The 16,549-nt window shown below is 44.6% G+C and overlaps 1 protein-coding gene across 1 annotated transcript in view; it reads left to right on the top strand.

Moving 5' to 3' along the window:
* The window catches only part of SNRNP200 (small nuclear ribonucleoprotein U5 subunit 200), a 33,719-nt gene that overhangs the window by 457 nt on the left and 16,713 nt on the right, over positions 1-16,549 (top strand). The window contains exons 2-16 of the mRNA XM_049785037.1: positions 969-1,132; positions 5,173-5,344; positions 6,420-6,612; positions 7,466-7,521; positions 8,232-8,330; positions 8,681-8,833; positions 8,911-9,010; positions 9,367-9,503; positions 10,046-10,129; positions 10,225-10,398; positions 10,686-10,823; positions 11,041-11,196; positions 11,859-12,029; positions 14,313-14,506; positions 14,750-14,873. Of these exons, the coding sequence (XP_049640994.1) occupies positions 969-1,132; positions 5,173-5,344; positions 6,420-6,612; positions 7,466-7,521; positions 8,232-8,330; positions 8,681-8,833; positions 8,911-9,010; positions 9,367-9,503; positions 10,046-10,129; positions 10,225-10,398; positions 10,686-10,823; positions 11,041-11,196; positions 11,859-12,029; positions 14,313-14,506; positions 14,750-14,873 (2,115 nt within the window). The remainder of the gene's footprint in view (positions 1-968; positions 1,133-5,172; positions 5,345-6,419; positions 6,613-7,465; positions 7,522-8,231; positions 8,331-8,680; positions 8,834-8,910; positions 9,011-9,366; positions 9,504-10,045; positions 10,130-10,224; positions 10,399-10,685; positions 10,824-11,040; positions 11,197-11,858; positions 12,030-14,312; positions 14,507-14,749; positions 14,874-16,549) is intronic.

Raw genomic sequence — 16,549 nt, 5'->3', positions numbered from 1 at the left:
ACATCACTGATAATACATTTTTTTAGGAAGACCAAAAGCAACATTTTTTTAAAATAGAAAGTGGAAAGAGAAACTCAAGAAATGGAAGAGAAAGGAACATATTTTTGAAAACTATTGACTCCCAATGAATTCATTGAAGCAGCAGCAGAAAGTTTAGTAAGCTCTTCCTTTTTATAAAAAGGATAGGAGTTGGACCCGGAGAGAGCACAGCGGCGTTTGCCTTGCAAGCAGCTAATCCAGGACCAAAGGTGGTTGGTTCGAATCCCGGTGTCCCATATGGTCCCCCGTGCCTGCCAGGAGCTATTTCTGAACAGACAGCCAGGAGTAATCCCTGAGCATCACCGGGTGTGGCCCAAAAAAACAAAATAACAAAAAAGGATAGGAGTTAAGAAAAATACAGCAATAATAACGGTGTGAGAGTGGCCAAGTGTTGCTGTTTGCATAGGCCCAGCAAAATATGGGTAAAATGGGGATAAAAGCCTTGTCCTAAATACAGAGAGACCTTATCCCTGAAGTTCTCTGATTTAAGACCAACTCCGGGTTCCAGGCATACTAGGCTGTCCAATCCAAGTCATTCTCTGTGGCGAAATTATTTTTTTATTAAAATGCATCACATAGTTGTAGTAAATGATCCTGATACATTTGTTTCAAGATAAGGGAAAGCAAAGTGATGGAAAAGAACTAAAAATAAAATAGAAAGGGAAACTAAAAAAAATAAAAGGGAAGAGAAGAAAAAAAGAAAGAAAAAGTTCAGTACCAAGTATATTTGTGAAAATGATTGTATAGCCAATAAAGTCATTCATACAATAGCAGAAAGTTTAGTAAGTTCTTTTCTTTTTAAAGATAAGAGATTAAAAAATACAATTAAAAAAGGTGTGTGTGTGTTGTTCTCTTCTCTCCCTTCTCCTTCTTTACCCTTCTTCTCCTCCTCTTCTGCCAGACCGCCTTAATATCATTCTTCTTTTCAGAACTCCAATCTTGTCCTTCAAGCTGACCGCTCTCTCATTGACCGGACCCGCCGCGATGAGCCCACCGGAGAGGTGTTATCCCTGGTTGGGAAGCTGGAGGGGACTCGGATGGGAGATAAAGCTCAACGAACCAAGCCACAGATGCAGGAGGAAAGAAGAGCCAAGTACGTATCAAAGGAAAATGACAATTCTCTCAAGTCTATATGTTCATCTTCCTGTGAGCATTGAGCAGAAGTGTTGGTGATTATATTTGTCTCAGGATGAGACCAGGCATTAAAGAACACAGTGATGGAAACAAATTAGTCTTCCAAGTACCTGAATTGGAAAACTACTCTTTAACACAATGGATATGATAAATATTTATTACCTTCTCCCTGCCCTGCTTCTTCTCTTTGTTGTTTGGATAATGTGTAATTGCATGTTTCTCTTGCTGTGGTGCTTTCTGTGAGTTTAGGATGATATCAGACACTGGACACTCAGCTGAGGTGTTCACCAGATTTTTGCACCCCTTTAATTGCGCTCTTACATGCACTTCCAGGGAGCAAGCATTTATGTATATAAATATGTGTATATGCTATATACAACATAGCACATACATATACACACATAACGTGCCTCGTATATCTGCATCATATACATATATGTTTACACATAGCTCTTAAGTTATGGTTGTGCTTGTGGAGAATTAGGCTTTATTTTTTTGTTTTGTTTTGAGTTTGTTTTGTTTTGTGGCTTCACCTGGTGGCAGAAGAGTTACTCCTGGCTGTGTGCTCAGACATTACTCCTGGCAGGCTCGGGACCATATAGGATACCAGGGATGGAACCCCATTCAACCACATGCAAGGCAAACGCCTCCCTGCTGTGCTGTGACTCTGGCCCCTTGTTTGTTTGTTTGTTTGTTTGTTTTTGAAGTTCTGGGCTACACGGTGGTGTTCAAGTGAGCCGTGCAGTACAGCTTGCTCCCTGGCCCAGGACTTTTTTGTTTTTGTGTCACACCCATCTATGTTTGGCAATGCTCTGGGGACTATCTGGTGGTGTGGAGCATCATGACCATCACAGTTACATGCTTCCCACACTGCCCTCCAGATCTTTTTCTAACCAAGGTATTTCCTAACAAATCCATAGATGTTCAATGCCCTCATGGTATTCTCAAGTCATTTACATTTCCTTTGCCATAGTAGTACTCACCCCCCCCCTTTTTTTTTTTTTTTTTTGCGTTTTTTGGGCCACAACCTGTGACACTCGGATTACTCCTGGCTATGCGCTCAGAAATTGCTCCTGTCTTACATGCAGAAGGTTGGTGGTTCGAATCCCAGCATCTCATATTGTTCCCTGAGCCTGCCAGGTGCGATCCAAAACCAAAACCAAAAAAAAAAAAAAAAGAAGTAGTTGCTCCTGGCTTGGGGGACCATATGGGATGCTGGGGACTCCAACGGTGGTTCATCCTAAGTGCATGCAAGGCAGACGCTGTACCACTTATGCCACTGTTCCAGCTCCTCTTTTTTTTTCCTTTATTCATTTCTCACCTCTTCTTTTCTGCTGTACTTTGTTAAGCTCCAGAGTCAAGCTCTGGAGTTTGAAAGACAGAATGTACACTATTTTTTAAATTTGGGGGTTTTATATGTACTTTTATTTTTAATCATTGAACTTTATCATTATTGTCTTTAATTTTTTTATTTGGTACACAACTGGGTAAGGAGGCCATATGGTGCTAGGGATTGAGTGAATCCTGGCCTCTCACATACAATGCATCTACTTAGCACTCTCTACCTAGCTCTCACTGTTATTTTTGGACCCTGATCATCTCTCTTTCTCCTTCTATAATGAAGTCTCAAAAATTGTAAACCAAATCTTGATGAGTAGTATTTGAAATGAGGTAATACATCATTGGTGTTTCACTCTGCAGAAGTATGACACCTTTTACAATTTTGTTATAATCTTCTGAGAATCAGTGGTATACGATTCCTTAGGAATTTAAGTTTCTTTGATTTAAAAGAAAAACTTTATTCTGGGGCCGGAGAGATAGCATAAAGATAAGGTGTTTGCCTTTCATGTAGAAGGTTGGTGGTTCGAATTCCAGCGTCCCATATGGTCCCCTGAGCTTGCCAGGAGCGATTTCTGAACATAGAGCCAGGAGTAACCCCTGAGCGCGGCCAGGTGTGACCCCAAAACCAAAAACCAAAAACCAAAAAAAAAAAAAAAAAAGAAAAGAAAAACTTTAATCATAAAAGGGGCCGGAGCGGTGGCTCAACCTGTAAGCTGTCTGTCTTGCCTAGCCTAGGATGTGGGATCACAGTTCGATTCTCCCATGTCCCCTAAGCCAGGAGCGATTTCTGAGGGCATAGCTAAAAGTAACCCCTGAATAACCCGGGTGTGGTCCAAAAGCCAAAAACAAAAACATAAAACAAAAATGAAGACTTTGTAATTAATTTTTAGTGCACCTAATAAGAGGGATGACACTGTTGCCATAGACATAAAATGTTTTAGTTTTGTTTTTTAAATTTAGACCTTACCTGACAGGGCTCAGAGATTATGCCTGGCTTTGTGTTTAGGTGTACCCCTAAAGGTGCTCGGGATCATATGGGGTGCCATGGATTAAATCTGGGTTAACTGCTTGAAGACAAGCATTTTAACCTTCTACCCACTGTTCTCTCTCTTCCCTGGTCCTCCCCCCCCATTCTTCCTTCCCTCCTTCCCCAAATAGGAAACCTTTTACTGAGGTACAGGTTGCTTTTTCACTTTTGTTTTGGGAATCACATCCAGAGGTACTCAGCTGCTTTTCGGGTCTTTGTGCTCAAGAGTTACTCCCCTGGCTTTTGTTTTGTTTTTTGGGGCCATACCTGGAGGTCCTGGCTCTGTGCTCAGAAATCACTTTTAGCTTGGGGGACCATATGGGATGCCAGATTTCGAACCTGAGTCCATCCTGGGTCAGTTGCGTGTTAGGCAAACGCCCTACCACTGTGCTACCACTCAGCCCTTACCCAAACTTAGGTCTCCTGCATGCAAAGCTTCAGTGCATTCCAATTCTGCTATCTCTTGGCCCCAGATTGAAGTGTTGGGGCCAGAAAGATAGAATAATGGTAGGGCATTTGCCTTGCACACAGCCAATCCAGGACAGATGGTGATTCAAATTCCAGCATCCCATATGGTCCCCCGAGCCTGCCAGGAGTAATTTCTGAGTGCAGAGCCAGGAGTAACCCATGAATGTTGCTGGGTGTGACCCCTCCTGTTGCGGGCCAAACCTGTTCGCAAGACGCCAGCGCCTGCAAACAGATCCTTCGTGGAGTTTCGGGAAAAATCCCACGGGGAGAAAGTGGGTGCACGGACGGCGAACGACGGAAAATATGTTGTAGAAATGAATGAAACCACGCAGATTGCATGGGGACTTTCGTTAGCAGAAACGAAAGACAAATTTATTTTTTGAGCTAGCTGTTTTTAAAGGTTAGAGACTTGGAAGGCAGATGCAAATTTTAGACATCAAAGAGGCTGGGAAAGAAAGGAAAGACCCTGGCTTAGATTAGCATATTAAAGAGCTGATACTGAAGGTGAAAAGGCCAGTTTGTTTTGGGTTTGCTAGTTTTGGGTAAAACAGAAGGAAAAGGTAATTTTCAGGTGGACTGTTTCAGAGTTTCGGAGAAACACTGAAAATTACAGAGGAAAACTGAAAATTGCTTCTTAAGAGTAAACAGAGAAAAAACTGAAAATTACTCTGTTTTGGGTAAACAGAGCAAAAAGTGAAAATTACTTCACTCATGAGCTAAGTTGAAAAACCAGTTCTTGGCACCAAGGTAGTTTTGACAGTGGGAGACTTTTGGCTGGATTGATTGCTGTTCTAGTAGAAAGAATTTACTAAGGCCTGATTTTTAATAAAGGTTTAAAATAAAGAGAGAAATAGTTACAGCCCTTATGAAATTATGTCCAAATAATCCACGCAAAGGGTCAAGTGATTTTGACTGCTTTTTGCGGGCCTTTTTGGCATATAATTTCTTTCTCAGGAGGGCACTCTACCTTGTGGTGTGTGCCTCTTCTGAGTGGGGTGTGACACCCTCCCCACAAAAAAAGAACCAACCAAGATTGAAGTCTTTCCATATGACTGACACATCATGACATTGAGAATGAGATGGGTGTGAATTTGTTTAATTCTTGCCATTATGAGGGAAGGCTCTGCATATTCAATATCGTATTGTGTATGTGTGTTCATTAGGCGAAGAAAGCGTGATGAAGACCGGCATGACATCAACAAGATGAAGGGGTACACTCTGCTCTCAGAGGGCATTGATGAGATGGTGGGCATCATCTATAAGCCCAAAACCAAGGAGACCCGGGAGACCTATGAGGTGCTGCTGAGCTTCATCCAGGCTGCCCTTGGGGACCAGGTGAGGTGGCCAGAGGGTAAAGAGGTTTTTGAAGGGTTACAATTGGGAAGTACCCAAGAGCCTTGTCGCTGGATGTATTATTTTATTTTGGCCATTCCTAGCGGTGCTTGGGCCTGTGTTCAGAACAACTGAGCCACACTGAGGTAGTGAGATTGTGAGGGCATCCTGAGCAGGGAGTGACTGAATTGAATCAGGGCCTTGTTCTGCTGCTTGAGCCACATCCCTAGCCTGTGTCTTCTTTTGCAAGCCTTGGGTTATCTCTGTCTAGGTGCTGTTAGTTCTCATTTGCATTTTACACAGGAGAGTTTGGCAATCGTGGTCTGTATCGAGGAGCTGTCCCTGATTTTTACATATTTATGATAAGAGTTAGGACCTCTGTGAGCCCAGGAGATGGAATATTAAAAGTGTGTGGTTCTGGGGCCAGAAAGATAGTACAACAGTTAGGGTGATTACCTTGCACGCAGTTGACCCAGGTTCAATACCCAGCACCCCATGTATGTGGTTCCCTAGTCCTCCAGAAGTGATCCCTGAGCACAGTGAGTAGTCAGCCCTGAGTACCACTGGGTGTGACCCAAAAATAAAAAAAAAAAAATGGTGCAAGCTAGAGGACTGCTGATTGGCTTTGGTGTCATGACATATGTGGGAGGCCTCGTGAGACCTTGAGGAAGTCCCGATCTTTTCCAAACAGATGAGTGTTCCTTCAGTTGTATGACTTCGATTTTTTATTTTTGGCAGTAAAAATGGTCAGAAATTGGTCTGATGCAGGGCTTTTTTTTGTTTTTGTTTCTTAATTTGTTTTGGTTTTTGGGCCACATCATCGGCACGCAGAGGTTGCTCCTAGCTCTGCACTCAGAAATCACTACTGGCAGGCTGGGGGGACCATATGGGGTGCTGAACCCGGGTCCATCCCACGTCAGCAGCATGCAAGGCAAAGGCAAATGCTCTACCGCTTTACTATCACTCCAGCTATGGTGCAGTTTTGAAGAGATTTGGCTCTTCACTTCTCCTATCCCGTAATGCTAATGCACTGTTTCATTGTTCTGAATATTTAAAATGTCTGTTTTTTTGTCCCCAGCCACGTGATATCCTGTGTGGGGCTGCTGATGAGGTTCTAGCTGTCTTAAAGAATGAGAAACTTCGTGATAAAGAAAGGCGAAAGGAGATTGACCTGCTGTTGGGTCAGACAGATGATACCAGATACCATGTGTTAGTGAACTTGGGCAAAAAGATCACAGACTATGGTGGAGACAAGGAGATCCAGAATATGGGTAATTGAAATCTCTTCTGAGCATATATTAACTGATCCCTAATTAAGATTTTGCTTATGCGATAGCACAGTGGGTAGGGTGTTTGTGTTGCATAAATCTAACCCAGGACCAACCTTGGTTTGATCCCCAACATCCCATATAGTCTCCTGACCCTGCCAGGAGTAGTGCAGAGCTAGGAGTAACCTCTGAGTGCTGTCAGATGTGACCCAAAAAAAAAAGAAAAAAAAAATCTTGCATAGCTTGTTAAAACGTTAGAATATGCCAGTGAATTTTGTACCTGGTTTGGTGCTTATTGAGGAATTGTGATTGCTAGATACTATAATCCCTGGATTCCAGTAGCCATTTTTTTACTCTGAGACCCATTCATTGCTTAAAATGTGAGGAAAGGGTCAGTAAGCCTTGCACATGGCTGACCTGGATCCAATACCCAGCATCCCATATCATCCCCAAGCCTACCAGAAGTGGTCTCTGAGCACTACCAGGTGTGTCCCCAAAACCAAAAAATGAGAAGAAAAGCATAGAGACTGGGCGAGGGATTGATGGAGTGGTTGGAGGAGCAGAACCAGACTTTGTCTTGGGATGGAAGGTTGGAGAAACCTGGGCCATGTCAGTGCAGGTGGTTCTTGTTTGTTGACTTTGTTTTGTTTTTGGACCACATCTGAGGTGTTGGGGATTGAACCTGGGCTGGCTGTCTGCAAGGTAAACACCTTCCCTGCTATCAATCCAGACCTCTTCCATGATGCTAGTTTAAATCTGTGAATCCTTATACTTTGTCAGCAGTTGGGGAGGAAATAGCTCATCTGGTGTTTTAAATCACAAACAGATCACTGTATTTTTCTGACTCTTGTTTCAGATGACAATATTGATGAGACCTATGGTGTTAATGTGCAATTTGAATCTGATGAAGAGGTGAGTTGATAAAGCAAATGAAGCCCATTTTATTTATTTTTGGGAGAGTGGGGGATTGTTGAGGAAGTTATTTCCTAGTATAAAAAGTTATTTAGTTTAAGCCCGATAAATTTTACGGTATTTTATTGGTGTTAAATTTTGGGCATAAGTACATATATTTTTAGAGTTCTTCAGTTATTTCAGGCTTACACCTGGTAGGGCTCAGGATACTTCTGGCTCTGTGCTTAGAGGTCACACCTGGCTTTGTGCTTAGAAGTCACACCTGGTGGTACTCTGGACTATTATATTGGTGCCAGAGATGAAAGTTGGGTTTGCCATATGTATGGCAAGCACCATGATCCCTGTATTGTCTCTCAGGCCCTGTGAAGTACATTAGATAATAAATGTGATAAATAAGCCAACTTAATCAGCAAACTATAGACCAAAGCTAATGTTCCATGCACGACTTTTAAGAAAAATCTTTTATTTAAATAATTGAGGTTGGGGCCGGAGAGATAGCACAGTGGTAGGGCATTTGCCTTGCACGCAGCCAACACAGGATGGATGGTGGTTTGAATCCCGGTATCCCATATGTATGGTCCCCTGGGCTCTGCCTGTCAAGTTCTCCTTGTCCCCTTGGACCTAATTCTTACATGACTCACGGGAGTGGCTGTATGATGATGCCAGGAGCACCTCCAGGTCATGAGTCGGGGTTCGGGCCCTTTCTATAGGAAGGTGATGAAGACGTGTTTGGAGAGGTCCGAGAAGAGGCATCTGATGATGACATGGAAGGTGATGAGGCTGTTGTGCGCTGCACCCTCTCAGCTAATGTGAGTACAAATGGGCGGTGGCTCTGTGGCTTCTAGGGGTAGGTAGCACTTGTCTTCCCACATCAGGGTCCCACAGCAAGTCTTCTCACATCAGGATGAGAGCATTCATTCCCATTTGGTAGGGTGAGCTAGATAAAGCCTGTATTGTCTTGATTGTCTTAATATTTCAGTCAGCTGTCTTGTTTCCTCAGCATGTATTGATGAAATCAGAGCTTAGTGTGCTCCTAAATTCAGTATTCATTTTTGAGGAGGTGGCATTTTTGGGTGGTTGGCCAGTAGATCTTAGTTACAGGACACTGAGAAAGTCACCCCAAAAAGATAGGTAACCAAGTGCTCCATTGCTTCTGTAGCTCGTGGCCTCTGGAGAACTGATGAGCTCCAAGAAGAAGGACCTGCACCCTCGGGATATCGACGCATTCTGGCTACAGCGGCAGCTCAGTCGCTTCTACGATGATGCCATTGTGTCCCAGAAGAAAGCAGATGAAGTGTTGGAGATTCTGAAGGTAAGGCTGAAATAATACACATCCTGACCATGTGACATCACCAGCCATGTCTTTAATCATGCTGTTACTTTCTACAGACAGCCAGTGATGATCGGGAGTGTGAAAACCAGCTGGTTCTCCTGCTTGGTTTTAATACTTTTGACTTCATTAAAGTATTGCGGCAGCACAGGAGAATGAGTGAGTACAGTGTGCATCTGTGTGTGCCATGAAGACTGTTTTGCTTTCATAGCCGTTGCACTTGGAGTTTGCTTTTGTTGGGTTTTTCATTTTGTTTTGTTTTGTTGCCACACCCGGCAATGTTCAGGGTTTACTCCTGGCCTTGCGCTCAGGAATCACTCCTGGTGGGTTCAGGGGATCATATAGGATGCCAGGAATGAACCCAGTCAGCCATGTGCAAGGCAAAAACCCTACCCGCTATACTATCACTCCAGCCTTGTTTTTGTTGTTTTATTTTTTTTCTTCTCACCCCGGGTTAAAGGTTGGTTTGGTCTCACCTCCTTTGCCTCACAGTTCCTTTCTGTTGATGTTGACAGTTCTGTACTGTACCTTGCTGGCCAGTGCTCAAAGTGAAGCTGAAAAAGAAAGGATCATGGGAAAGATGGAAGCTGATCCAGAGCTTTCCAAATTTCTCTACCAGCTGCATGAAACTGAGAAAGAGGATCTTATCCGGGTAAGACCCAGCTGTTTTATTTGTCTGATTCTCAAGGAAGAATGTTTTCTTTGCTTCAGAATAGGGACATTGGCTAGATTACTGCACAGCAGAGCCTTAGCTTTAAAAGACGGAAGCAGAGAAATTTTGGATTTTCTGAGGTGCCTGGTTGTATAGAGATGCTTGCGAGATCACTGGCTCACTGCCCTATTAAGTAGCACCCTGGATCCCTGTCATGTTCTTTTGTACAATAGACATGGTGTGCACTGCCCATAATGGAGCACTTCTTGCTAAGCAGGACTCAAGACTCCTGTGCCTACGAGATAGCCTGCAGAACCAAGTTGTTGAATGACGACTTTCACTGTCTACTTTGCCTTGTCTTTTAGAACCTCAAGGCTTGTGCTTATCATTTGAGTGATTCCTGTGGCAGGTTTCTGAATGTACAGGGCCACCTCTGTTTTAGGACTTGCTAGTCAGCCCTTGTGAGTTAAATGTGGCTGAACAGGGACTGAAAGGATAGTCACTTACAGTTTACTTACTGGAGTTTACTCTGGCCTTTCCAGGAGGAGCGGACCCGGAGAGAACGAGTGCGGCAGTCCCGAATGGACACGGATCTGGAGACCTTGGACCTGGACCAGGGTGCAGAGGTGGTTATTAGAACCTTAGCAGAGGCTACTGTGGGTGGAAGTTCATTGGCTTCACTTTTTCATTTCCTGTGCGATTTTGTGCCATATACTCCCAGGCACTGGCTCCCAGGCAAGTTCTGGACCTGGAGGACCTGGTTTTCACTCAAGGCAGCCACTTCATGGCAAATAAGCGCTGTCAGCTTCCCGATGGGTCTTTCCGGCGCCAGCGCAAGGGCTACGAAGAGGTGCACGTACCTGCTCTGAAGCCTAAACCCTTCGGCTCGGAGGAAGTGAGTACATTCCTTTGCTCAGTTTTCTACTCGCTTCCCTCCTGTTCAGGTTTCATTAGGCCTATTGGCCAAGATGTAGCCTCATCTCAGAGAAGTTGTTGCAGGAATGGAAGCTGTTCTCATCTTCATTTTTGACCACAAGGCACCATATCGATCTCTGATTTGGACTTCGTGAGGCTAATCTTCTTGCAGATCACTAGGAAATGTATTCCTGACATATCCAGAGAAGCAAGAATCTTGTCTCTTTGAGGGTGCTGCTAGCTTGATGGCATTTTTCATCCTTCTAGCAACTGCTTCCAGTGGAGAAGCTGCCAAAGTATGCCCAGGCCGGCTTTGAGGGCTTCAAGACGCTGAATCGGATTCAGAGTAAGCTCTACCGTGCTGCCTTGGAGACAGATGAGAACCTGCTGCTGTGTGCGCCAACTGTAAGCACAGTCCTGGCTCTGGTGGATGTGGCCATTAGGGTTGTTGCTGCCTGTTCACTTTCCCTTACTCCTCTCATTCTTTGTTCCTTAGTCTAAAGGGTGGGTTAGAAGTTCTAGGACAGGCTCTGTTCTCCATCTCCCCAATAAATCTGTGGAAGTTGCAGTACTATAACCAGGTCAACATGCCTTCTTACCTACGACCCTCTTTCCCCACCAGGGTGCTGGTAAGACCAATGTTGCGCTGATGTGTATGCTGCGAGAAATCGGGAAGCACATTAACATGGATGGCACCATCAACATGGATGACTTTAAGATCATCTACATTGCCCCCATGCGATCTCTGGTTCAGGAGATGGTGGGCAGTTTTGGAAAGGTAAGGGAACAGGTACTGGGTGCAGCCATCACAGGATGGGGAGCAGACATCCTTTCTACTCTTGCTTGGGACTAGGGCACCATGCAGGGTTTTCCCCTCACTGGATTTAGAGTGTTTCTGAAATACAACTGTCATTTTACACTTTCTAGATATTTATGTCTCTCCTTCCCTCCCTCCCTCTCAATTTGCCACACCCAGCTGTGTTCAGGGGTTACTCCTGGCAGGCTCGGGGAACCATATGGTATGCTGGGGATCAAACCTGGGTCCATCCTGGGTCAGCCACATACAAGGCAAATGCCCTACCGCTGTTCTGTCACTCCTGCTCCTTTTCATCATTTTCTTAATGTGATTTTCTTTGTCTCTGATATCATTTGTGTGATTGATATACTTACAAAACATGGTTGTGGTTAACAGTGGACCTGGTGATGGTCCAGGTCCTGGTAACTACAAATTCCCATTTTCTGCCCTTGATCATTTGTCCTCAGTGTGCCTGGGTATAACTTAGATTTTTTTTTTTTTTTTAGCAATATATGTTAATAGGATCAGTCTCGTTATCTAATGTGTACCAGGTGGGTTGAGACCTATTTCCAGTACACTGCTCAGTGTAAGGCCCGAGGCCCCTTCAGGAACCTTGTCTGACCTCTCTCCACCCATCCCCCCAGCGCCTGGCTACCTATGGAATCACTGTGGCAGAACTGACGGGTGACCACCAACTGTGCAAGGAGGAGATCAGCGCCACTCAGATCATCGTCTGTACCCCTGAGAAGTGGGACATCATCACCCGCAAGGGTGGGGAGCGAACCTACACCCAGCTGGTGCGGCTCATCATTCTGGTGAGCAGAGTGTGTGGGCTGTGGTGGAAGAACTCATGTTCGTGGGTTCTGCTGGAAGCCTCTCCTGCTCTCAGTGGTTTTTGTGCTGACAGCTGTTGTCAGATTGCTGCTCTTGCTGCCAGACAGACATCTCAGGATAGGCACATGGGCGCCACCCTTTATATGCCTGAAATGCTTTGAAAGATATGACTTTCAAGAGCATTTAAGACTTATAAACACTTTATTCTCAGGGGGATAAGAGGTCTAAGAAGCATGCAAGAAAGAGTGACTTTGGGGGACACAAAAGAATCCTCCCAGTAATTTTTAGTGTTCAGTGCAGGCTGGATCCCGATATCATTGGAACATAGTCACACCCCTTGTTAATATGTCATTCACAGCCGCTTTTGTGCTGTAGTAGCAAGTCTGTATCCCACAAGTCTAAAATTCTAGTTGGCCCCAGCTCTTGCTTTAATACATGCTTCTTTCGGGCCTGAAGCAATTGTATACCAGTGGGGCACTAGCCTTTCAGTGACTAATTGGGTTTAGTCCTTGACAGGAATTATTCCTGAGCTCAGTCAGGAGTCATCCCTCAACACATTGGCTGAGGCCAAAAGAAGTAAAAAGGCTACTTTTCGGGCCCGGAGAGATAGCACAGTGGTGTTTGCCTTGCAAGCAGCCGATCCAGGACCTAAGGTGGTTGGTCGGTATCCCATATGGTCCCCTGTGCCTGCCAGGAGCAATTTCTGAGCAGACAGCCAGGAATAACACCTGAGCACCGCCGGGTGTGGCCCCAAAACAAAACAAAACAAAAAGGCTACTTTTCCATGTGTGCTCCAGGAGCTTGTAAGAAATGCCAAGTCACAGGGCTGGAGCGTTAGCACAGTGGGGAGGGCATTTGCTCTGCATGCAGCCCACCCAGGTTCTATTCTCAGCATATCCCGTACAGTCCCCCTAGCCCACTCTGGAGGAATTCCAGAGTACAGAACCAGAACTAACCTCTGAGCTCTGCCTGGTGTGGCCTCCAAAATAAAAAAAAAAAATGCCAAGTAGCTGACTCCATCCTCACCTAATAAAATATAATCTGTATTTAACAATATCCTCTGTGTGCACATAAACTACCTTAGTCTATGCTGACTCATTGCATAATGTCTGATGTCATTTGTAATTGGTTAAAAATAAATGCCTAGAGGAATGAGAATAGGCAGAGAGAACACTTGCCTTGTTTGTGGCACACCCGAGTTCAGTCCCCAGTACTCCACGTGGTCCCCTGAGGCCCACCATGAGTGATTCTGAGCACAGAGCCATGTGTGACCACCAGCACATGGTACACTAAACAAAGTGTAAGTGCCTATAAGTGCAGCCTGTTGGGGGGGGCGAGGTGTGTGTGTCACACCCAGCAGCGCTCAATGGTTACTCCTGGCTTTATGCTCAGAAATCCCTCTGGCAGGCTCTGGGGACCATATGAGATGCCGGGATTTGAACCATTATCCTTCTGCATGCAAGGCAAACACCCTACGCCATGCTATCTCTCTGGCCCCAAACACAGCCTTTTTGATGTAAAAACAGCCGTCAGAGGATTTACATTGATAAAGAAATTTATCTTTGAGGTTGCAAATTCATCTGAAACACAATTTTTTCTCTAACACAAAGTAGTAGTGCATTATATTTCATTAAACTGCAACAAAGGAACTCATAGCCAGAACATACCGTTTCCTTAGCTATTCCTTTTTTTTTTTTTTTTTTTTTTTTTTTTTTGGTTTTTGGTTTTTGGGCCACACCTGGTGGTGCTCAGGGGTTACTCTTGGCTCTGTGCTCAGAAATTGCTCCTGGCAGACACGGGGGACCATATGAAATGTCAGGATTTGAACTATGATTGGTCTTGGATTGGCTGCTTGCAAGGCAAATGCCCTAAAGCTGTGCTATCTCTCCAGCCCTTCCTTAGCTATTTCTTTTTTTTTTTTTTTTTTTTTTTGGTTTTTGGGTCACACCCGGCAGTGCTCAGGGGTTACTCCTGGCTCTATGCTCAGAAATCGCTCCTGGCAGGCACGGGGGACCATATGGGACGCCGGGATTTGAACCACAGACCTTCTGCATGAAAGGCAAACACCTTACCTCCATGCTATCTCTCCGGCCCCTTCCTTAGCTATTTCTAGGTAAATATTGTCTTCATTGGTCAGGTTTCTGGCTTGGAATCCTTTTCCTTTTTTTTTTTTTTTTTTTTTTTTTTTTTTACTGGGGACATTATTTACAGTATGAGCTTCATTGGGGAAAGGGGCTCCATTTCTCTGTAAACCCCGTCCTTAGGATGAGATCCATCTTCTCCACGATGACAGAGGGCCTGTCTTGGAAGCTTTGGTGGCCAGGGCTATCCGAAACATTGAAATGACCCAAGAAGATGTCCGACTCATTGGTCTAAGCGCTACCCTCCCCAACTATGAAGATGTGGCCACCTTTCTACGTGTTGATCCTGCTAAGGGCCTCTTCTATTTTGACAACAGGTTAAAATGGGTTGGTGGCAGGGAGAGGGTGCCCTTCCTACTATTCTCCTGCATTTTCCAGAGAGTAAATGTTGCACAGGATTTTAGAAGGGTTTTAGTGGATGTAAATTTAAAGGGTTTTGGGTTTTAGTGGGTTTTGGGGTTTTAGTGTGGTGTAAATTCAAAAGGGAATGTACCTCCAGAGGCAGTGAGAAGCAGTGTTTGTACTAGAAGCCACCTTAATTTTGCCTGTTTAACTTCTAGCTTTCGCCCAGTGCCTCTGGAGCAGACTTATGTGGGCATCACAGAGAAAAAAGCCATCAAGAGATTCCAGATCATGAATGAAATCGTCTACGAGAAAATCATGGAACATGCTGGGAAAAATCAGGTCTGTCTGGTTGCTTGAATCTTGTGAAGTTTTGATTTACTAATAAGTTAAAATTGGCATTGAAAAATAACTATGTTCATGGAAAGGATAATGAAGGAATAATTATAAAGTTATATATATAATAGTCATAAAAATATTAATAGTTATAAAAACTTTTTTAAAATATATTTTTTATGACAGGGATTGTATCTGGGGCCTCACTCACCCAAGATAAGCACTGTGTCACTCAAACAAATTCCTCTCTCAAGAACTTTATAAAGTTAATAGCTTAGAAAAAATGGGGGGGTCAATAGCCCAGCTTATAGGCCACGCGTCTGACCCTGGTTCAATCCCCAGCATCCACATGATCCCCCGAGCCTGCCAGGAGTAATTTCCGAGCACTGTCAGGTGTGGCCAGAAACAAACCAAAAATAAAAGGGATAAAGTCAAAACCATCAACTACCAAAATTCAGCATTGATGAAAGAATCTGAAATAATCCTATAGGATTAGTTAAAGAAATTGGACTTTTTTGTTTGTTTTTGGAGTCACACCCGGTTATGCTCAGGGGTTACTCCTGGCTTGAGGGACGGACCATATAGGACTCCAGGGATCGAACCACAGTCCATCCTGGATCAGCTGCATGCAAGGCAAATGCCCTACTACTGCGCTACTTTTCGCCCCATGGAGTAGTGATTTTTAAAACTTCAGAAAAAGAAATCCCCAGGCCTAGATACTTTCTTTCTTTTTTCTTTTTTTTTTTTTCTTCTTGGTTTTTGGGTCACACCTGGCAGCACTTGGGTTACTCCTGGGGCTGGTGAGGTGGCGCTGGAGGTAAGGTGTCTACTTTGCAAGCGCTAGCCAAGGAAGGACCTAGGTTCGATCCCCCGGCGTCCCATATGGTCCCCCCCAAGCCAGGGGCAATTTCTGAGCGCTTAGCCAGGAGTAACCTCTGAACATCAAACGGGTGTGGCCCCAAAAATTCCAAAAAAAAGGGGGGGTATACTCCTGGCTTTATGCTCAGAAATCGCCCCTGGCAGGCACAGTGGACCATATGGGATGCCGGGATTCGAACCACCATCCTTCTGTATGAAAGGCAAACGCCTTACCTCCATGCCATCTCTTCAACCCCAATACTTTCTACTTTTTTTTTTTTTGGTTTTTGTTTTTTGGGTCACATCTGGCAGCGCTCAGGGGTTATTCCTGGCTCTCCGCTCAGAAATCGCCCCCTGCAGGCTCTGGGGACCATATGAGATGCCGGGATTCGAACCACCAACCTTCTGCATGCAAGGTGAATACCTTACCTCCATGCTCTCTTTCCGGCCCCACTTTCTGCATTACTAAAGAGTTTCAGGCCCCGAGAGCACAGCAGCGTTTGCCTTGCAAGCAGCCGATCCAGGACCAAAGGTGGTTGGTTCGAATCCCCTGTGTCCCATATGGTCCCCCGTGCCTGCCAGGACCTATTTCTGAGCAGATAGCCAGGAGTAACCCCTGAGCAACGCTGGGTGTGGGCCCCCCCCAAAAAAAAAAAGTTTCATGAAAGATTTATAGTACCTTGTAGTAAAAATATATGACTAAAAGAAATGAAAATGAGAAAAAAAAAAGTGGGGCCTCAGATAGCTTAGTTTGAATGCATGCTTTGCATGCAAGAGACCCCTGCTTAATCTCTAATGTTGGATGATTCTCTGAATACTGCCAG

Source organism: Suncus etruscus, chromosome 12 (genome assembly GCF_024139225.1).
Source record: "Suncus etruscus isolate mSunEtr1 chromosome 12, mSunEtr1.pri.cur, whole genome shotgun sequence".
In the NCBI taxonomy this organism is placed as follows: domain Eukaryota; kingdom Metazoa; phylum Chordata; class Mammalia; order Eulipotyphla; family Soricidae; genus Suncus; species Suncus etruscus.
The sequence above is the reverse complement of the archived record's forward strand: the minus strand, read 5'-3'. Positions and strand labels throughout refer to the sequence as shown.